The following is a 23,073-nucleotide window of genomic DNA, read 5'->3' as shown; positions in this document are numbered from 1 at the left end:
CACCTAGAACCTAAGTATCACGGTGACATGTAGGTAACTTTAAACCACTTGACAATTGAAACTGGCAAAGTTTTATGGTGGTATGTGGTGGGATTCAAACCTACACGTGGATGGGAAATTGCTCCACTCGTTAAATTTCTTGGATCCCGGCCAAGTGTGATTCCTGATTCCCATCAGAAGCACCATAGGTGTGCATGATGTCATTGAGTCAAGTCAACCTGTGTTAGTTAAATTGAATAAATCACAATCTAATTATATCTTCTTAAATATCAAGTTGCATTAAATTGAAATTGAATTCTTCAAACGTTAATCGAGTTAACCATACGGGACATTGTGAGGAAGACATCGGAGAGATGAGCTGTGTCTAAGGTTCTCCAAAGTAAGGCAGCAGATCATACGTGCAAGATATGCTTGATAATTGTATCTCGTCAAGAACAAGGTCGCAGCATTTTCTATATTGTGGTGAAAGCTTCTTGTAAAATAGAACCTATCATTATTATTCCTTACATGCTCCATCTACTCCTAATACTACTTACAGACACACACCAGCCTATCCTGCAGACGACTGTGCATCCTTTCCTCCAGGTCAGCAGGTCTTGTGCTGTTGCATTAGACTGTTTACAAGTTCAGTCAGTGACTCTTTCTCAATGTGTGCATTGGTCAGACTCTCTGAAATTGAGATCATCATTATAGCCATTCATTCCTATTTTGCAAATGGTTTCTAAATTGCTTTTGTAACTTAAAAGCTGATTGCTCTGTATCTTTATTTTTTTTAGATTGACAGACTCTGCAAGTGTATAAAGAACAAGCAGTATAGTATAAAGAATGAGAGAGATTGTACATCGTTAGCAATTTGTATCTACCCTTACACAATAATGAGATAGAGAGGAAATGTCACAAGGACATGGAAAAGCTTGTTAAACAGCAAGATAGTTCATAGGGAAAACTAAACTGTAAAAAAAAATTGTAGAACTATACATTAAAAAAAGTTATAACATCAATGTCAATCATGAATAGAAGAAACAAGCTTAAAACTTGTATTAGTAAACATTTAATATGGCCTACTATTCCAGTAACTTTAAGCCTTTCACACACCACACATGATTTCCATCAAAATGGAATAGTCTATTGTAGGAATTTTGATATAATTTCCATTAAATTGAAAATTCACCGTAAAGTTTCTATCAGAAATGTCCAATTTTGCAACTTGAAAAATCCAAGTTAAAGCTTATCAAATTAAGTAATTGTCAATCTTCTTGTTTACTTTGGATTTGAAATAAGTGTCTGTGAACTAGGGTAATTTCAGTAGGTTGCCTGTCACACTGCATGTTATATGTACCCTTAATTACATCCTCCAATATGCATTTCCATTTTCCTCTTTCTTTTAAGAACTACTGGTCATATGAAAAATCTAATTAATAAACATTAGAAAGTCAGAAAAATCCACTTTTAACATTTTATAAAACTTAGTCGACTATTAAAGTTTCAAGGTGTGAGGTGATGAAGGATTGTATTTAACATTCTGTATCAAATGTAGTCAACTATTAAAGTTTCAAGGTCAGATGATGAAGAGTTGTATTTATTATTTATCAAATGTTATCGAAATCACTGAAGTTTGCTATACATTTACATTTATTGCTTTTCCTCTTTCATAAGGCAGCATATTCTCTTATAAAGCCAATGTATAATATATATAATAAAACCAGGAAAAAGAATATTTGTGGGCAAAATATATGTTTTGCCACACAGTCAGACCATTTCATGGAGTGTGTTGCAGTGGAAACAAACCAACTGGGTGCATGAATGGCTCAAAATTTGCCATTTACAAATAGTACCATCAATATGTAGAGACCTTGAAGCTTACCTAAAGCAGTATAGCTACTGTCTGCCTGAAGCTTGGAGGCTACAAGAAGACCGTTCACTACCTGTGTGGTTCTTCTCACCTCTTCTAGTGCCAGGTAGGTCTTTTCTCTCGCCTGATGTGCTTCCTGTGGATACAGCACTATTATAAGATCCCCTCTGTATTGCCTAATTCTCTCTCTCTCTCTCTCTCTCTCTCTCTCTCTCTCATATAGTTTCCCGCAAAGACGTACTGAGACGTGGAACAGTTTAACCTCTTCACTACTGGGACAGATTTTTACTTTGAGATTTGTGCACGATTAGACCATTTTATTGACATTAGGAACGGTCCATGGAGGTCAGAATATTAATGGTAGGAATCTTCACTATTTTTATCTCCCATATAAGTTTCTGGAGGTGTATAAAATCACTAAATAGTAAACAGAATGTGTCTGGAAAAGCGTCACGGTACTGAAGGGATTAAATGAAGAAGTAGTGTCTGCAACGAGTGTGCAGACTTTTAAAGTAAGGTTGGATAAGTGTAGATATGGAGACAGGGCCACACGAGCATAAAGCCCAGGCCCTGTAAAACTACAACTAGGTAAATACACACACCTAGTATTCACAAGGAAGCCAAAGCTCACTCCCAGCATACAATACCTTGGCCCAATAGGAAGAAGTGATCATGTGACATTAGATTTGGAAATACAGGAGGAGGATAGGGATAAAATACAGACGACGACTATAAAAGAGATTAAATTATGAAAGAGCAGATTTTGAAAAATTAAGACAATTTTTTGCTCATATTGAAGGGAAGAACATTATGAATGAAAGGAAATTACAAGGAAATATGAAATATTAATATTCCTGCAGAAATATAATGAAGGAGTAAAGAAATGCATACCTATCTATAAGAGTTAAGAAAAGTATACACACTTGGTACAATGCCAGATGTACAGAGGCTAAAAAGGCAAAAGATAAAGCTCGGAAGAAATAAAAAAAGCAGAGAAATGACAATGACGGACAGCAGTATAAGGATGCGAGAAATGAATATATTAGACTAAGGAGAGAGGAAGAAACTTTAAGATGTGGTGGAAAAAAGCAAAGATGAACCCAAACTTTTCTACAAATTTATAAATGGTAAGATGAAGAATAAGGAAACAATAGAAAAATAATTAAAGGAGGTAAGACATACCAAACAGTTAAGGAAATGAGTGAAATAATGAATGAGAGCTTCAAAACTATGTTCACTGAAGAAGAGGATTTTGTAGAACCAAATAGGACATTGCATTGCCGAGGATTGCAGGAAATCATAGTGCACAAAGAGGATATTAGAAGATTATTAGATAATTTGGATGTCAGGAAAGCAATGGGGCCGGATGGTGTATCAGGCTGGGTGCTAATAGAATGTAAAGAGCAGCTGTTAGATCCAATTTGGGGAATTATTACAAGTTCACTAAATGAAGGAAAAGAATGGAAGAGAGCCAACCTAATACTGATATTTAAAGGAAGAAAGGCAACTGACCCACTAAATTACAAACTGGTGTCATTTATAAGTGTTGTGAAATAGTTATCAAAGAAAAATGGGTTAAATATCTGGAAGAAGAACAAGTTATATCAACAATTTGAGTTCAGGACAGGACGGTCATGTGTGTCGAACTTATTAAGTTTCTACTCAAGAGTAATAGAAGGACTGGAAAGCAGAGATGGATGGGTAGATACAGTATACCTGGACATAAAAAAGGTTTTTGATAAAGTCCCTCACGGCAGACTACTTTGGAAACTAAAGAGCATAGGACTGTGAGGAACTTTGTTAGACTGGATGAGGGATTATTTGAAGAAACAGGGAGATGAGAACTGTGATCAGAGATACATACTCATCTTGGGATAAAGTAACAAGTGGAGTGCCACAAAGGTCAGTGTTAGCCCCCATTATGTTCCAGATATATGTAAATGACATTCACAATGGGGTAAACAGTTATATTAATTCTTTTGTTGATGATGTAAAGCTGCTAAGAGTAATCAAAACCCAGAGGAATGTTCGCAGTTGCAGGAAGATATAAACAAAATCTACAAGTGGAGTAAGAAGTGGAAATTGGATTTCAATACCAAGAAATGTCACGTAATGGAACTAGGAAAGAGTAAGAGAAGACCAGTATGGAACTATCTGATGGGAAAGGAACAAATAATGAAGATTAAAGAGAAAAAAGATCTGGGCGTGATTATACAGGAAAATCTGAATCCCAAAAAACACATAAGTAAGATATTTGGATTAGCATATAAAATGTTGACTAATATAAGAGTGGCATTTCAATTCATGGACAAAGATATGATGAAAAAAATTATCACAAGCATTATGTCCTAAGCTGGATTATGTAGAAGTGGTGTGATCATCAAGCTCTAAAAAAAAATTTAAGATTAGAATGGATTCAAAAAGATAACTACAAAAATGGTGCCAGAACTAAAGGACCTAACATATAAAGAAAGACTGAAGGAAATAGGACTGCCAACCTTACAAGATAGAAGAAGACGAGGATACCTAATAACAATGTATAAAATAGTAAATGGCATTGAAAAGATAGACAAGGAAGACCTGGTGCTGGTGACAGAAGAAGCTAGAAGGGCAAGAGGACAAGTAAAGAAGATTAGGATGAGGCAGTGTGTGAAGGATATTGGAAAATAGTTTTCCACATAGAACGGTGGAAAAGTGGAATGCATTGAGTGATGAAGTTGTTACAGCACATAATGTGCATAACTTTAAAGAGAAATTGGATAAATGGAGACATGGAGACAGGACACTATGAGCCCTGCTTGTACCCTGCTCAATACAACTAGGCAAGTACACACACACGGTAGCTACATTGCAGGGTGCAGGCAAGTAAACATCAGCTCACGCATGGGATATACTGTTGACGCCTAAGCACATCAAGCCTGGTGATGTATTGGAGGGAGAGAAGGGATAGGCTAGTGTTTCCTATCTCCAAAATTGCATTTAACTGCTTTGTGTTGAAACAGAAAAACAACGGAAGGGCATAAGAGTATAGATCAGGGGTTCTCAATCTGGGGTTTGCAAAACCCCACAGGTTCACAAGAAGATTTCCAGGGGTACTTAGATGGCTGATTTAATAATACATTCTTTGCAGAATGCCTCTGCCTATTGAGTTAATGTCAGTCACTAAATTAACATTCTATTCAACATCAAATTACTGGGGCTTCGGGTAGATGGTCTTGTAACTCAGAGGGTTCTTAACGAGGAAAAGGTTGAGAACCCCTGGTATAGATGGTGCTGCGACCCATATAAACAGAGGCACAAAGCCCAGGAGTGAACCAATAGACATCATTGGGACTAAGACAGCTGGTGGATTAGAATACTGCAAAGGAGTTTTGGGGATTTAAAGAGGAAAGAACCAACATGAAAAAAATAATATCAGTGGAGAAAAATCAAATGTATGAGGAAAGTGATAGCCAGAATACTTGAGAAGCAAGGTTAGCTGTTTGCAGAAAATCAAGAGCTGAAAACAAAATGCAGTGAATTAGAGAATACTATGAAGGTGAATAATGAGATGAGGATAGTACTGGAAGAAATAAAAAAGTGAATAATGAGATGAGGATAGTACTGGAAGAAATAAAAAAGGAAAACAGTGTCCTTAAGGAGAAGTGTAAGGATTATGAAATGTAATTGGAGGGGCTAAAGGAAAAGGTGAGTGCAGGGGAAGGAGTGATGAGTGAGAAAAAGTTGGAAGAGTGGAGGAAGGCATGGAAAAAAGAACAAGAGGATGAAAAGTTAGCTTTGGAAAGGTGGTTAAACAGCAAATACAAGAAAAATTAAGGATAGTGATACAAGTGATTAAAGAAAAGGAAGAGTTAGTGAGGGAAACAGTAGATAAAAATGTGTATTGTTTTATATGGATTACAAGAGGAAAAAAGGATGAAGTTTGTGAGGGTAAAAGAAAAGAGATGGTTAAGAAAATTATTCTATGGTTCAGGATGAGGAACAAGGTCTAGAAAAAGAAATTGAAGAAATATACAGATATGGAAAATATAGTAAGGGAACTAAAAGGTCATTAAAAGTTCAAAAGAGATCTCAATTGGGGGGTTGAAGAAATATTAGCAAGAACTGGAAATCTGGCTTGAGATTATAACAACATTGGTTAAAGAGGAATAATAACCTGGAAGAAAGGGAAAGAAGAGATAACTGATAAATGAAGTTAAGGTAAAAAACGAGAGGACAGAGAACAAGAAGAAATTTTACTGGAGTACTAGACATGAGGCTGAGATTATAAATCTGGGAAGGGGAAGAAAGACACTAAGATTTATGTATACAAATAGACAGATCAATATCAGGAAAAAGACCAGATGAGGTATGTAAAACAGAGATAAAGTTAAGTGAAAATGTCCAATTAAATTTTAGAGAACAGGTATATAATATCTGGCGATAGAAGAGAAAAGCAGAAGGAAGAGTACTAATAATGGCTCAAGATGATATATACGTATGTGGAAGAAATACTACAATATGGAGATGGATGGGCAGAGGTTTTATTTAACATTAGAACCAGTGGGAGGGAAGGGAGGAGAATCATAGTAATATATGTGCCACTGAAGACTAATACATGGAGGTTGGATAAGCACAAGGAAATGCAAGAAGTATTAAAATGCTTGGACAATATGTTGAGGAAGGAGAGAAAAGTACTACTTGTGGGAGACCTTAACTGCAAATATGTAAATTAGGAAGAAATGGAAGTAAATGGTTATGCTGGATGATGGACGGAAAGAAGTGCTACAACTGGCAATGGTAAAATACCATGGACCAACTGGTGAAGGACTATACAATGTATAGAGAAGAACCATCCATGCTTGATCTGGTATTCATGAAAAAACAGAACCTTGTCCAACCATTACATATCATAGTCCAAGGAGATATTGACAAGATCTGGGAGTGGAGCAAGAAGTGGAAATTAGAATTTAATGCTTTGAAATGCCAAGTGCCAGAAATGGGTAAATATGATAGAAGACCTACGTGGGACTACAAAATGGGAGAAGAGATTATAATGAAGAGGAAGGAAGAGAAAGACCTGGGAGTGGTTACGCAAGACACCCTGATCCTAGGAAGACACATAAATGGGTTATTTACTTCAAAATATTAGGGTGGCATTAAATTACAAGGATAAGAGTATGATGAAAAATATCATAACCACTAATCTACTATGATAAGACAGACTTGAATATGCAGCAGTAGTGTAGTTTCCACACATGCAAAATATGAAAAAATTGAAAAATCTACACGACAGCTACAAGATAATGCCAGAGATGAAGGCCCTTACCTGTGAAGAATAAAAAGAAATAAGACTACCAACTTTGAAAGATAGATGGGAGAAAGGAGATCTAATAACAATGTGAAAGATAGAGAACCAAAATATGGAAAAGATAGATAGAGAGAACCTGGTATCACTGACTGAAGATAGAGATAGACAAACAAGAGGACACTCTAAGATAATGAAAAGTCAATGTTAGAGGAACATTAACCATTATGTTCCGGCGATCGTATATGAACGATTGCATCAGTGAGTCCTTAGTGACGACGATTGTTCCCGTAATCAAGAATTTTCGCACCTCATGTTTGAGCTCCACGCGCGGTTTCTCGAGTCAGATGGCGAGTGGAAGTATCTGGCTTCTTTTTCCACCCGTAGTGTTGCCACTAGCTCTGTATATTTAGGGGTAATGAAGCTATTCTCCCATTCTGAGGGCAACACTTGGCAACCCCAGCAACCCACCGTGTCGAAAGCACCCTGATAAGAGCGAAGGGATGTCTCAGTTCATAACTCACTATGGAACAAGACAGATAATTTTTATTTAGCAGTGCTTCTGAGCCTGACTACAGTGACAGTGATTATGAGAAAGAAACTGAAGAAAGCGAAGACAGCAGTAGTGAAGACTCAGAAAATTATTCAGAGGATCCACCTGTTTTCTCAGAACAGAGAGAAGACAGAGATAGTGGTGATGGAGAACAGACTCCAAACATCGTACTGAGAACCCACAGTGGCTCACGGAGACGCAGGCGTGCCTCTCGTGTTCTGGGAAGATGATCAAGTGTGTGTGTGTATTTATCTAGTTGTATTTACCTAGTTGTAGTTTTACAGGGCCTGGGCTTTATGCTCGTGTGGTCCCGTCTCCATATGTGTGTGTGTGTGTGTGTGTGTGTGTGTGTGTGTGTGTGTGTGTGTGTGTGTGTGTGTGTGTGAGAGAGAGAGAGAGAGAGAGAGAGAGAGAGAGAGAGAGAGAGAGAGAGAGAGAGAGAGAGAGAGAGAGAGAGAGAGAGAGAGAGAGAGAGAGAGAGAGAGAGAGAGAGAGAGAGAGAGAGAGAGATGATACCTACATGTTATTTGCTTGAAACTTGATATGAAAAGGAGTGAAGAATACTCTCTCTCTCTCTCTCTCTCTCTCTCATTGCAAGTGTACAATTTCTCTTCCAAGATGAGAGAGAGAGAGAGAGAGAGAGAGAGAGAGAGAGAGAGAGAGAGAGAGAGAGAGAGAGAGAGAGAGAGAGAGAGAGAGAGAGAGAGAGAGAGAGAGAGAGAGAGAGAGAGAGAGAGAGAGAGAGAGAGAGAGAGAGAGAGAGAGAGAGAGAGAGAGAGAGAGTGTGCGCGGTGTCATCGCTCACCTAGCTGTTTCTGCTTGACAGATCACACAGCAGGCGGAGAAGGAATTCTTGATAAGGCAATAACTAAACTTTCAGAGGTCACATCGAGCTAGAAAGTACATCATTGTATTCAGGATAACAAAGAGAAAATAATTATTAATATTCAAACAGTCTTCTGACAATTTCTAGGTTTACCATTTTTACCCGTCATGGGATATTGGAAAATAGTTTAATCACCGGAACATAAGGGTTAAAAAATTTAGTTTTTCACATAGGACAGTGGATATCTGGAACAGCTTGAGGAAAGAGATTGTAGCAGCAGAAAATGTGCATACATTTAAGGAAAAGTTTGATAAAAGTAAACATGGAGACAAGTCATTATGAGCCCCACTCAAACTTTGTAATATATAACTAGGTAAATACACACACACACACACACACACACACAAAAAAAAAAAAAAAAAAATAAATAAATAAATAAATAAATAAATAAATAAATAAATAAAAAAATAAAGAATAAAATTTTTTTTAAATGAGATAAATAAACAAATCAAAATCAAAACCATTATATAAATAAAATGAAAATAAATAAATGAATAAGTAAATAAATAAATACATAAATAAATAAATAAATGAAATAAAAAATAAATAAATGATGTTAATCTGAATTTTGAAGTTATAGGTGACTTGGGATTACTCCTGAGCCACACCTTTGTATTAGCAACTCTCAAAAAGTCAGAGAAAAGAAAATTTTTCATACTACTACTAATTTGTACATCTAACACACCATATTTCCTTAAAAAACTCCTTCACAGCATAAATCATCCTTTAATTCATCTCCCCACACAGTCCTAGCAGCAACACCTTCCAATCCGTTTGTTATTTTCCACTGACTTTATTTTTTTATTTTTATTTTTATTTTTTTTATACCATGTGGTATTTATGGGCTAAAGGGGATACTGTTTAGGCTACCTCCTATCTCAAAGCCCACCCGCTAGGAAACCGTTGCCCCGAGTGAAGAACCCCAACCTACACTCGACCCGTGGACAGGATTCGAACCCGCGCGCTTGGAGACCCCTTGGACCCCAAAGCTTGCATGGTTCCACTGTACCACAGCGGCCAGATTCCCTCTGTACCATTTGCATCATCTCTTTCCGACCTCTCTCTCATACCTCTCACACACTTTGCCATGGAACTCATAAATAAAATACAGATACCAACACTATCACAAAAACCACAGTGCCTCGGCTATTACCTCCACAAAGAGAGAACAATCAGGCCAACTGTCCAGCAGCTTCTGTTGAGCTGGGTTGAGGTGCTCCAAACCCTCATACATGGTGGTCTGCCCAGACTTGGCCTCCTGGAACTTCCTGCCAACAGATTCATCTTCAGAGCACGGCCAGGGAAACAAAGAATGAAACTACTCCTGCACAGTAAACTCTTGATATACAAGTAACATTTTTTTTTTTTTAAAGTCACTTAAAAAAAACAGTGGTTTAATGATTATTGAAGTAAAGCTCATTGTTTTGTGTGGCATTTAATAAACATCAGGTCACTATATGCAACAGTTCTGGAAGTGTAGATCACTTACATTTCAGCAGTTCGACATTCAGCGACCCTCTGCTTACTCATTGCTTTCCATTTGCTGTACTCCTGTCCCAGTGCTTTTGTCTTCCTGTTGTATGCATCAATGCCAGCACTAAAAGATAGGAATACCTAAGTTAAAAGGATACACAAGAGCAACCAAGGTAAGAGAGAGAGAGAGAGAGAGAGAGAGAGAGAGAGAGAGAGAGAGAGAGAGAGAGAGAGAGAGAGAGAGAGAGAGAGAGAGAGAGAGAGAGAGAGAGAGAGAGAGAGAGAGAGAGAGAGAGAGAGAGAGACCAGCAAAATCTACATCCCCTTGTCCTTCCTGATTACTATTACTTCATGACACAAAAATGGTAAAATATTTAACTTCTCTATTAAAAATAGAAAACTGGTTTGCCTCACACCTTTACCATAGCAAGGTGAAATATGTGCGATAAAAACGTTAATAAAGCAAAATCTGCAACAATACAATTATATCAACACAAGAGGAATTCTAACAATGAAAGAAAGATGCCTTGAAATTACATTATGAAATATGCAAAATAAGACATTTACCTTGTGCCTGAACTATAATGCCCATTGGCATCAGTAACAGAAGGCATTAGGCCAGACACCAGCTCAGAGATCTGGTTTGCTAAGGCACCAGACTGTTTCACGACATCTGCTCTCAGCTCTGACACACACTCATCTCCAGACAACCGTGTCTCCAGTCTTCTTGCAGCTTCACGCAAAGCAATGTCTAGCAACAAGTTCAGATTGGTATCCCAGGGCTGATTCTCGTCCAACCGCAGGATCTGGTCTGAAAAGATGGCACAAGTCAGGCTTGCAGCCAAGTCTGTGCTGCATGTCACTAAACACTGTCTGACCAACACCCATCTCCACATCAAAGCTTACTCCACTCAATCCAATCTAATAAACTGAAAAGGATGGGCATGAATATATCAACCCTTAGGTTTGATTTTACATAAATAATTCCTTCACAAACCAGTACAGGGGATCCTCGCAATTTGAAGGAGTTAGGGGTTTTCATTGGTTGAATCAGTGTTTATTCAAATCATGAAACAATTTTTCCCATAAGATACTTGAAGATTAGGGAGGATAGGGACCAACCTCAAACCTAAATCCCCCAAAACATCACTATAACCTGACGAGGCCCATGCTGATTGGCATCTTGCGTTGTGTCCTGTCCTCTATCCACTTGATCAGCATGTTCTCTATCGTGTCGAGATGGGAGTCCCTTGAACCGCGGAGAACAAGGAAAGTCATGGAAGTTATTGATGGAGCAGTGTTGCAATACTTGTCCCTGTTCTTCCAAATTGTTGATACTGTTGATCTAGGGACACCCATTTTCGCTGCAACGACACAGTGAGCTATACCTGCCTCACACTTTCTTATAAGCTCAAGCTTATCTTTGAATGGCAGGAAACTGTGCTTTTTAGGGCTGGGGCTGGAGGTGGTTTTGTGCAGTATGGTCGACCAAGACCAAGCCTAATCAAAACAAACCAGAACAAAACCATGCCACTTATACCTCAACCTGTGCTTCATTCTGGAATAGCATTTACACTTCCTCTTATTGAAGAAAAGTAAGTAAAAGAAACTACAGAAGAACCGAGATATGTACGACGGCAACTTTGGAGTCAGAGGTGGTTGCCATGAGCCCAAACTATCGACATAAATATACATTTTATCTTTCTAAATTGATGAAATATTATTCAATATTCCAATATGAAAAATTTAGGCATGTTCTTTTTAGTTTAAATAAAAGGTTTTTATTACATAGATTATGTTTATTTTTTCATTGGGATAGCATACAGAGAATCGGGATGGATATGAAGCCATTCCAACTTTGCTCTGCTAATCCCAGGCAAGTTCCAGCTATCTGGAGCAGATGTTCCTCATTCCACGATCATAGGCCAGTGTGACAGCCCCTTTTACATTTCCACCTGGCAGGCTGGCAGTGAATTTGGGGTGGCGGCGGATTTTACTGGATGGGTGGCACGAGATATGAATGTCAAATTGGCAAGTCAGTTGGTCGAACCTTGAGGATTGGATATTAATTAACTGAGTTCGAATTGGCGATAATTCGAACTGCAAATGGTCAAATCACAAGGATCCCCTGTATGTCTATTCTAATCTACCTCTATACCTCTGATATAAAAACTTATTTTACACACACACACACACACACACACTTTTTATCTATTGTTCATGTGATGTGGTGGCCCATTGAAAAAAGTTTGTAATTCGGTTTTGAGTCCCATCCCATACTTTGAACCCAAGTTTGGAATAACTCAGAGGATCATAATTATGTTAAAAGAAAAAAATTGTAATAAAAAGCATGAAAATTTTGTTCGTTTTTTGTATCTTAAAATTATCTTTGCTGCATCTTACCAAGAATGTATCACAAAGTTAATAGCTAATTATAAATGTTTGTTTTCTGGAAAGAGATTTATGATGCATGATGTACATTCGGTAAAAGCATTTATACATATACGTAACTGTTTGGAATGTTGGCAAAGTTGCACAAAGAAAAAACTCCACTTCATGCTTTCTCATACCATTACTCTGTGACAAGGTCAAAATAATAACTTTGTGAAAGCATCTCTCAGATGGGGAGAGAACTAAGACAATGTAACATTATATAAAACATCAATCATTTTGTTTAACTCTGGAAGGAGCACAAAGCAGACAAGAGATCTAAAAAGCTTACTGAGAGTATCTTTCTGCCATACAGCAGTGTGCACTTATTAAAAGTAGTACTGCAGTTGTTTTTAGTTAACATGTAGTTGTTTTTAGTAATCATACAATAGGATTAAGTGACAGAAAAATATCACTAGCTAATCCTATTGATGCTATTAAGTGACTCAAAATTTTTCGTAAGCTTGGTTTTTGTATCTATTCCCAAGCCGGAGCTGTTGGAAATTAAGCACTTCACATCATATTAAAAAATAAATAAAATAATTACCAAGCTTTACATATGAATACTAAGATATGATATCCATTATAGCAGGCAATAGAAGAGTGGAAATATAAATATCGTGATGAAAGCAGCACGCAAGCTAAAAGGGTCACAAGAAGAAGAAGAAAGCAGCCGACTCAACGCGAGTCTCTGCCTTGTCTGTGGCCGATCTCATCCCCGCTTTATTTTTTGGTATTCCATGCAAGATTTCACTTTATGCATTACAAAACAATCCTTTCTTGGGGGCAAGGTTTGTAAAAAGCTTACTGTCCCTCCAAGCGTTCATGGATGCCATTTCGCGGCAGGAGGTTGCTCTGATGTTGAAGTTTCTTGGATCCAGCTCCTGGCAGCCAATGAGCACTTTTAGGCAGGCTACCAACCTCCACCCGCCAACAGCAACGAATCTTTGTGGATGCAATTTCACGAAGGTTGGTATGTGAGCAGGAGATTGCTATGGAGGTTGTCTGTACCAACATATAGAACAACCTGCTTCTTGGATCCGGCCCCGGAGCTCCCACCTATTGGCCAGCTGCGGAACTCTCTGACACGCAGTTTGAAATTGCATCTGGTGCTCAGTTTGAAAATGTGGTTGGGCCAAATCACATATAAGCAAACCGATCGCGCAAATTAAATTAATTAGAATATTTTTTCGGTCACGTTATAACAAAAACGCATAAATCAAACACGTGTAAATCGAGTTACCTGTACTCTCATCTGCCCTGTTAAGTAGTTAAATAGATACGTTTGATTATGTTGGCATAGCTAGTAGTGAGCAGAAGTGGTGGTGAATACTCTCCACAGTGATCAAAAACCTTGAATTGTTACTTTAATGGTACTTTGTGATAACAAAACTATTTTCTTCTGGTAAATTTTTTTTTGTTTTCATAATTTTTCATTTTCACTACATAACAGTATTTTTGAAGGGATAGATGATTTTTTGGGGAAAGGAAGTAGAGGGTAGATTTGTGGGCACTCTCTTAATGTACTCATCCCACCTACTTTCCTATAATTCCTGGCTTCCCATTCACAGCTCCTCCATTTGACGTCACATATATGAAGCCACACTTTTGGTCAACAGGGGAGAGAGAAAGAAAAGATAATAAATGAAGGAAATGGGATTAAAACAGGAGATTAAAAGGAAATGGATAATAAATGGAGGAAATGGAAATAAAACAGGATAGAAAGAATGGATATGAGAATAAAACAAGAGATGGAAAGAAAAAAAGAATAACGAATAGGAGACTAGGAGGATATTAGGACATTGGCATATGGTCGTGTGTGTGTGTGTGTGCATTTACTTAGTTGTGGTTTACTGAAGGGGAGTAAACTCAGTGTCTAATCTCTACATCTTTTATCAAATTTCTCCTTAAAAGTATGCAGTCTCTGTCATTACAACCTCATCAAGTTCATTCCAACTGTTCACAACTCTATGAGAGAAACTATACTTCTTAACATCTCTTCTACAAAAACCCTTTTTCAACTTTAAATCATGTCCTCTAGTACTGTGTGTCCAATAGTAAAAAAACTCTTCTTTATCCACATCCTCCATACCATTAATCATTCTATAAACATGTAGGTATCAAATCAATCTCCTCTTTTCCTTCTCTCTCCCAATGTAGTAATGTACAATTTCCTCAATCTTTCTCCATAGGTTAAAGTACTTAAATTTGGAACAATCTTTGTAATTGCTCTCTGCACTCTTTTCAACTTCATAATATTTTTCTTTTTATGAGGAGACCACATGACTGCCGTGTATTCCAATTTCGGTTGTATCACAGAAATCAATACCTTTTAATCATCCTTTCATCAAGGTAGAAAAAGGCCACTCTCAACCTCTTTAATAAATTCATCATACCATTAACAATACTATTTATATGTTTGTCTGGAGTCAAGTCATCTGTAACAGTCACTCCCAAATCCGTTTCCTCTTTCAATATCTCCAATTTGACACCACTCATATTATAGTCCTATCGTATGCTCTTTTCACTCTTACCAAACTCCATTACCTTATACTTATTCAAGTTAAGTTCCATTTCCCATGTTCTACTCTAATTACTAATCTTATCTAAATCACTTTGCAAAACTAAAGTCATTACAGTGTGTTTCACTTCACTGTTTGATCTGCTGCAGTCTCTGGCGAGACAGCCAGACGTTACCCTACGGAACGAGCTCAGAGCTCATTATGTGAGTGTGTGTGTGTGTGTGTGTGTTTCTTCACATATATGACGTCAAATTAACTGGGTGGAGGAGCTGCAAAGGGGCTAGGAATCGGGAAGAGTGGGCGGGACATTTATTATGAGAGCGCCGATTTGCGACAGAAACGAAGTGCAGATGAATTCAAAACAGGTCTAAAGCTACCAGGAAAAAAAAAAAAATTGCTTCGTTCGTAAGTGAGATTATGGTAAAAGTAAAAATTTATCCCCAAAACCTTACCTTCGAGGCATGGGGCTGGGGGACCTGCCAGGGACAGCCGGCCCCCTACACTGGCGAAGGAGCGGCGGCACCCTGCCACTGTGGATCGCCGTCGCCGCACTTTTTCCTCCTCGGCGGCGATCTCTGGCGAAGCATCCATCACACTGGATGTAATGTCCTGCACCACCCTACCACAACCGAGCTCGCTGGCACTGCAACTGAGGCTGTCTGTGTCTACTGTGCTGCTGTGGTGTCTATGCGTTGTGCTCCGAGTGTCTTCCTGGGTACAAAAGCAAGAAACAATACTCAAAGTAATACACTGAGCTTTCCTGACCTCCCTTACCGCCAATCCTTCCTTACCACAGTTCAAAAGTCAAAACCACATCAAAACAAAAGAACAAAACAGCAGCGGCTAGCGTGCGCTTTCACTGTCTCAAGTCTTCATTAACGATAAGGAGAACTAGTGCATATTATAAGTACATATAGTAACTGGTGTGGGGATAACTAATTTTTTTTTGTAATAAACAAAAGCGAGATTTAGTGAACAATGCAAATGAGAAGGAACTCAAACAAGATTGACTCAAACCTCATGGAACTCTAAAGGATAAGCATTAAGCAGGCCGTAGCTACGGGATCACAATCACACCCTTCCTTCACACAAATATTTTATAATCTTATTTGAAAATAAACAACATGTAGGCCAAACCATTCATTATGAACGCCAAATGAGATGGCAGTATATGTAGCTAGAATCTATATATATGGAATTAATTATTGGGTAATACAACACTTAGTACACAATTAGGTATTAAAAGGTATGACAACTGCAATAAAACTGGATAAGCCAGCTAAAGTGCAGCAGGTGTTAAATTGTCACTGTGGCTAAAAGAGTACCAAATAAGTTAACACGTAGGATACGAGTGAGTGTGTGTGTGCGTGTGATTGGCTGCAACATGTGAAGGGTAGAGCATGCACTATCTCAAACCTCATTGTCTACCATTCCCAGGATACCGCTATCCGATGGGGAAAGAACCAGGGCCAGCTCAGGCTCCTTCGTGAGGGAAGGGCTTGTGCCTCTAGCGATCGTGAACAGCGTATAATAATAAGACACTTGCCTGTTGCACTGTTCCTTGTCCTGGTAATGCCACTCGCTGACACGTCGCCATTTGTCAAGCAACTCACACTACCACTGCACCAAAATTTTTGCTCCTTGATGTTTCTCCATGCAACCACAGGACCACCACCGCGATCTCTTGTGGCAGTAAAGGGTTCTGAGGAAAAAAAAAAAAAAGCTGGATTTGGACGAGTACCATCTGGAGGTCAAGGATAATCGGTCTGCTGCATGGCACCACCTCCCCCTTCTCTTGGTTTCTGACGTCACCTCAGGGAGACTGCCACTGCCACGTCAGTCACGCAAGGAAGCGCCCTCTGCTTCGACCAAGTTTCGATTCAGGTGGTCCGACACACACACACACACACACTGTGCCACGTAAGCAACCCTAGGACACCTGTGTCCGTGATACTGCTAACTCCAAGAGATTTAAGATATGCATTTTTCTCTCTGTATATCTTTATCTTTTGTCTATCTGTTTATCTTAGTTTTAGCAAAGGGAATAAAAATACATAAGCAAATAAAATAATAGGATTTTAAATATTATGACTGCAGCCAATCAATAGTCTCACACAAAATCGCAAAGCACAAAGGAACAATATTTATAATCTTAAAACAATTCCTCCCAGCATCTTGTCTTCTTTTGAAAAAAAAAAACTACTAACTTATCCGGGTTCTTAAGGATTTCTTTTTTATGATTCTAGTGATATTTTCCCAAAATTCGTACATTATGAACGGAAGAAACATTCCTAAGAACCAGGCTAATCGTCACTGAGGCCTTTGAATACAACAGAGATGAGAAAGCACAGAATTTCTGAATACGGACTAAAACCTCATGCACTTTATATATATATATATATATATATATATATATATATATATATATATATATATATATATATATATATATATATATATATATATATATATATATATATATATATATATATATATATATATATATATATATATATATATATATATATATATATATATATATATATATATATATATAAGTAGATGATACAAGTACATGTTTGAGTTAAGATGTTGCAATACTTTTGGGGCATGGAAAAAATAGATATGGGATTGTCAATAAATATAGAGATAAATCTAAAGAGAAATTCATAAGGGTGATGGATGGATGGTAAGTATGAAGAGAGAATGTAGGGCAAAGAAGAATGAGGGAGGTATGACAACGAATGAATAGCAGATGTAAAGGCATGAATGGGACGTGGCATATATTCCCAACCTTCCACACACACATCTTGGTAAAGGCGAGAGCCAACGCGGTTGCCTTTTATGTTCAGACTCGAGATGAGGAAAACTGTGAATGAATGATGATTCAATCTAAAGTTGAACAAATATTACATATGAAAATTATATATCAATCAAAGAAGTGTATCTTTAGTGTCTTCATACTTTTTTTCTTTTAGAGACTTTAGCAACATTCATTTTATTTTATTCTATTTTATTCTATTCACACACACACACACACACACACACACACACACACACACAATTATATTACCTCATTGATGCTGACATTCGTTGTCTTGGGAAACAGACTCCGGGTGACACTTAATTAATGCACACAATAGACCATGCTAGCTACTAGAGATCATATAACGGTAGCAGTAGTGGACCTAGGGATGATACTCGACACTTGTTCTTCTGCTGTGACGGAGAAAAGAAGACAAATCATCAGTTCGAGTCCCCACACAGTAAAGAGCGACAGGTAGAGATGCATTCTTATACATTGGCGGCGATCCTGGTGTTCGTCTCAGCGACATTTACCCATGTAAGCGACTGTCTTGTATTTTCATATTAAATGCTGATAAAGCTTAAGGCTTCCTAAAGAAGTGCCTTCATCATTGTAGCAAATAATATTCTTATGGGCAGGGACAAAACGAGGGTCGCTCCTGTGCTGAACTGAAAGGACGATGTATTCCGGCTTCCAAGTGTGAACATATCGCCTCGTCTTCTTCTTGTCCAGCGTCCCTCGTCTGCTGCTTCTCGATCCGTTCAAGTAAGTTCCAAACCTGCTTCACAACTAACTTGCCTTGATTTACGTGATATACAATTATTCATTTACATGTCGTGCTTCCTCTATCACTCACAAGTGAATAATCTTGAAGAACAGGTACGGTCTTCTAAAGGTGTCGGGAAAGAACGAGCAGCAAAGAAAAATCCAAAACTACGGGATGAACTGTCCAAACGAGGCAAAGCTCGCAACAGTAATCAGGAAGATATGACCCGTGAATTAGATGACGTGTCCATCAGCAAGAAACGTTTTGGCAAACTCCCAAGGAAACAAGAAAGAACTTCCTACAAAAAACAAAAGATTCTTCAGAGAAAGACATCAAGGCAAAAGGGAAAGGAGTTCATGACAAGTAAAGGGCCTAACTGGCGAGGACCGGCGGGACGTGGAGAATCTAAATCAGGCTCCCAAAGTAGAGACTACGTCAAAGAAACACCAAAAAACAGCAAATCCGATAGAAGAGAAAGCCGTAAACACAAGAAGACGAAAAAGAAAGTGACTCCTCAAAGGGAAATGGATGGGAAGAGGAAGAAAGATAAACGAAAGCGAAGGAAAGGTAATAATTGGAAAACGAAAGAAGCTAAAAAGGTAAGCAAAGATGGTGCCACGGTGGAGATAAAAAGAAAAGGAGTCAAAAACAAGAATGGCAGTAAGAAGATAAAGAAAATAAAGGAAAATAAATTACGAAGCGGAGACGTAATCGGAAAGAAGAACAAAGGAAAAGGTAAACATAAAGCTGAAGTGATGGAGGATAAAAAGCAAAGGAAAAACAACACCAAGAAACTGAAGGGAAAGGTGCGAGACAGAAATGGCACTAAGAAAAGAAAGACAATGCGAAATAAAGGCGACAAGGCGAGGAAGAACAAAAAGCGAAGGCAAGGCGAGACTAAAAAAAATAATAAGAAGGGAAAAGGAGTAAGGAAAGCTAACGCAGGAAAGGGAAAGAAAAACATACGGAAAGATAAAAACGTTGCAAGGAGGAAGAAGAAAAACATGGCACGAGGGAAAAAATACTTCAAAAATGTACAAAAAAGTAAAGTGAGAGATTCCAAGAAGGTGAGAATTCCCAAAGGCGAGGATGCTGATGAAGGAGATGAGGGAGATCGCAAAAATGACAAGTTAGGAATAGAAAACCAGGAAGGGAAGGCCAAGTGTCGTCAGGTTAAGAAATGCACCTCTAATGATGCCAAATGTGTATCGTTGGGGAAATGCCGCACATCCGTCATCGCTGGCAAGTGTAGCGGAGCCAAGTGTGAATGTTGTCGCTCAGGTGAGTTCCGATCGTCTGCACAATAAAGATGAGCAAAGGTAACACAGTCGGATTCTCAAGCATATTTTTCCTAGATGTAGCGTAATATATTTATCAAATTATCATTAGAATCACGAAAACTTCATTGATCGAAAACCCTAATAATAGCCATAAGAGGTTATTAAAATGTAGAGACAAGGTCTAGAGACCATTGAGAAGAATTGTCGTAAACTTCCGCGAACTTAGTGAACTTCCTCATATCTTTGATTTCTCCTGCATTCCGCCATATATGAGATTGTTGCAGTGCGATTAAACCAATCAATAAAATACTATTCCTTGCACTACTTATTTTTAGCAATTGAAATCTCACAAATGGTTATCTTATACAAATCATCTTACTAGCGGCACGGGTTAACGTTCCTCCTCGTCTTCACAGCCTGTTCCCGCGCCACAAAGCCTACTTGCTCGCTACAAGGAGGAGTGTGCAAGAAAAAATGCCGCCCTAATGAGGAGATAGTGAAGAAAGGCTGCAATAAAAAGAAAGGTCGCAAGTGCATTTGCTGCAAATCAAAAGGTAAAACAATAGATAAGCTTGGGAAGTGACGGTCACTGTTCCGAAGTCTGCGGTGGTGTAGTTATAATCTATTTATATACTTATTTTCTGTTAAGATATTCCATCAACAAGAACCTCATGACAAACATATCCCACCTTTAATTTGATTCTTTAATGTTTCTATTAGTAGCTAAGAGGAACATTATATTAAATAGAACTGTGAGGGTGTCGCAATCGTCACGATTCTTATACTGTAAAAACTGAGGCTCCTTGTTGCAGACACCACTACCTCAGGCTGTAAGGCCAAGAAGAAATGTGATAAGGCAGGTGGTACGTGTAAAGAGGCTTGCAATGAGACGGAAACTGAACTACCTAGGGCCTGCAAGAAGAAATGCCGATGCTGTGTCCCGACGGGTAATTCACACTCTTAATGCATGTAAAGGTATACAGATACATCATTTACAGAACACACATAAAAAAGAAAAAAACTTTTACAATAATATTTTTATTTTCAGACTCAACTTTCAAACCTACACCACCATCACCACCTACAACTGCTTTGCCGTTAAATAGTCTTTTCAACACACTTCTCAGCCTGATTACTGACCAAAACCAACTTGAATCAATCCTGACTGAAGTAAAGCGGCTGGAGAATGAGCTCAAGAACGCCCTTGCCGCAGCACAGGCTCAATCCACAGTCGCGGACATCAACACTGTTCCTAGTGATATACCTGCTGCAGGAGCCATCCTCTCTACCGTACAGAACGCGATCGTCATGAATGCTAATTCCACTGAACTAGGAACACTAATACCAGAGCTCGAGTCAGCCACCGTCAGCATCACAGGGATCACGAGTGCTATCCAGAGCGGTACTTTAGAAATAACCCCTCCTTTGATCCAGGCTCTTCAGGACGTCTTGGAAATAGCCTCCCAGACAATATCGGCTGTAAACACAAAGCTGGAGAAGGTGGATGACCTTATCATTGGAATAGTGGACCAGATACTCACACCTGGAACCGCGACACTAGCACCGACACCCGCGATAAGCTTGGTGACGACACTGAGAGCTACCACAGCGCCGACAGGAGTTACCACGGCGCCTGCAGCAGGAATTACCACAGCACCTACAGCAGGAATTACCACAGTGACTGCGGGAGGTGCTACTACAGCGCCTGTGGCAGGAGTTACCACAGTGCCTACGGCAGGAGTTACCACAGCGCCTGCAGTAGAAATTACCACAGTGCCTGTGGGAGGTGCTACTACATCGCCTGCGGCAGGAGTTACCACAGTGCCCGCGGGAGGAGTTACCACAGCGTCTGCAGCAGGATTTACTACAGTGCCAGCAGGAGTTACCACAGCACCGGGAGCAGTCACCACCGCAGCTGCAGCAGTTACTACAGTAGGGGCAGCAGTTACCACAGCAGCGGCAGTAGTTACCACAGCGCCGGCAACAGTTACCACAGCAGCGGCAGCAGTTACCACATCAGCGACAGCAGTTACCACAGTAGTGGCAGTAGTTACCACAGCGCCAGCAGCAGTTACAACAGCAGCGGCAGCAGTTACCACAGCAGCGGCAGCAGTTACCACAGCGCCAGCAGCAGCTACCACAGCGCCGGCAGCAGTTACCACAGCGCCGGCAGCAGTTACCACAGCAGCGGCAGCAGTCACCACAGCAGCGGCAGCAGTCACCACAGCGCCGGCAACCGTTACTACAGCACCTGCAGCAGTCACCACAGCGCCTGCAGCAGTCACCACAGCGCCTGCAGCAGTCACCACAGCAGCGGCAGCAGTCACCACAGCAGCGGCAGCAGTCACCACAGCACCGGCAGTCGTTACTACAGCGCCTGCCGCAGTCACCACAGCGCCTGCAGCAGTCACCACAGCGCCGGCAGCTGTTACTACAGCGCCTGCAGCAGTCACCACAGCGGCGGCAGCAGTTACCACAGCAGCGGCAGCAGTCACCACAGCGCCTGCAGCAGTCACCACAGCAGCGGCAGCAGTTACCACAGCAGCAGCAGCAGTCACCACAGTGCCCGCAGCAGTCACCACAGTAGCGGCAGTAGTCACCACAGCAGCGGCAGCAGTCACCACAGCACCGGCAGCCGTTACTACAGCGCCTGCAGCAGTCACCACAGCGCCTGCAGCAGTCACCACAGCAGCGGCAGCAGTCACCACAGCGCCGGCAGCCATTACTACAGCGCCTGCCGCAGTCACCACAGCGCCTGCAGCAGTCACCACAGCAGCAGCAGCAGTCACCACAGCGCCGGCAGCTGTTACTACAGCGCCTGCAGCAGTCACCACAGCTCCGGCAGCAGTTACCACAGCAGCAGCAGCAGTCACCACAGCACCTGCAGCAGTCACCACAGCAGCGGCAGCAGTTACCACAGCAGCAGCAGCAGTCACCACAGCACCCGCAGCAGTCACCACAGCAGCAGCAGTAGTCACCACAGCAGCAGCAGCAGTCAACACAACGCCGGCAGCAGTCACCACAGCACCAGCAGCCGTTACCACAGCACCTGCAGCTGTTACCACAGCGCCTGCAGCAACCACAGTCAGAGTGACAACGTGAACAATAATTTAAGACAACTGTTTGTCCCACCGAGTGGTAGTAACTGCTGCGGTGGGCGAGCCGGTGCCACACGACTCCTCTATATTACTTAATTCAATAAACTGCACTGCATCGCA

At 40.1% G+C, this 23,073-nt stretch overlaps 2 protein-coding genes across 5 annotated transcripts in view; one reads left to right on the top strand and one right to left on the bottom strand.

Annotated features, from left to right (window-relative positions):
* Positions 1-16,734, bottom strand: part of LOC123503619 — a 21,932-nt gene extending 5,198 nt beyond the window's left edge. The window contains exons 1-7 of one of the 3 annotated variants that reach the window (XR_006674547.1): positions 16,550-16,733; positions 15,456-15,714; positions 10,619-10,862; positions 10,068-10,175; positions 9,732-9,846; positions 1,865-1,988; positions 537-669 (exon numbers count right to left, since the gene is read on the bottom strand). Coding sequence is in view for 1 of the 3 variants with exons in the window: in XM_045253543.1 (XP_045109478.1) it covers positions 587-669; positions 1,865-1,988; positions 9,732-9,846; positions 10,068-10,175; positions 10,619-10,862; positions 15,456-15,714; positions 16,550-16,600 (984 nt within the window). In the remaining 2 variants the exon portion in view is untranslated. Of the gene's footprint in view, positions 1-536; positions 670-1,864; positions 1,989-9,731; positions 9,847-10,067; positions 10,176-10,618; positions 10,863-15,455; positions 15,715-15,794; positions 15,816-16,549 lie in introns of those variants that run through there. The other 2 variants (XR_006674548.1, XM_045253543.1) reach the window with 2 other exon arrangements.
* On the top strand, positions 7,741-23,073 carry LOC123503616 (mucin-19-like). Of its 2 annotated transcripts, none has more exons than XM_045253539.1 (6): positions 7,741-7,926; positions 18,448-18,574; positions 18,684-19,856; positions 20,272-20,409; positions 20,668-20,802; positions 20,904-23,073. In XM_045253539.1, exons 3-6 carry the CDS (start codon positions 18,797-18,799, stop codon positions 22,955-22,957), a joined length of 3,387 nt encoding a protein of 1,128 aa, XP_045109474.1. In that variant the 5' UTR covers positions 7,741-7,926; positions 18,448-18,574; positions 18,684-18,796; the 3' UTR covers positions 22,958-23,073. The 2 variants fall into 2 exon arrangements, with proteins under 2 accessions (XP_045109474.1, XP_045109473.1); XM_045253538.1 differs by lacking the exon at positions 7,741-7,926 and adding an exon at positions 18,148-18,346.

This window comes from Portunus trituberculatus, chromosome 14 (genome assembly GCF_017591435.1).
Source record: "Portunus trituberculatus isolate SZX2019 chromosome 14, ASM1759143v1, whole genome shotgun sequence".
Taxonomy (NCBI): Eukaryota; Metazoa; Arthropoda; class Malacostraca; order Decapoda; family Portunidae; genus Portunus; species Portunus trituberculatus.
This window is presented reverse-complemented; position numbering and strand designations above follow the sequence as displayed.

What these genes read in the sequence shown, in the direction of transcription:
- LOC123503616 (XM_045253538.1), top strand. Translation starts at nt 18,290, where the DNA reads ATGCATTCTTATACATTGGCGGCGATCCTGGTGTTCGTCTCAGCGACA. An exon ending in GTGTGAATGTTGTCGCTCAG is followed by an intron (nt 19,857 to 20,271) that starts GTGAGTTCCGAT and finishes TCGTCTTCACAG; the next exon opens with CCTGTTCCCGCGCCACAAAG. An exon ending in CCGATGCTGTGTCCCGACGG is followed by an intron (nt 20,803 to 20,903) that starts GTAATTCACACT and finishes TTTTATTTTCAG; the next exon opens with ACTCAACTTTCAAACCTACA.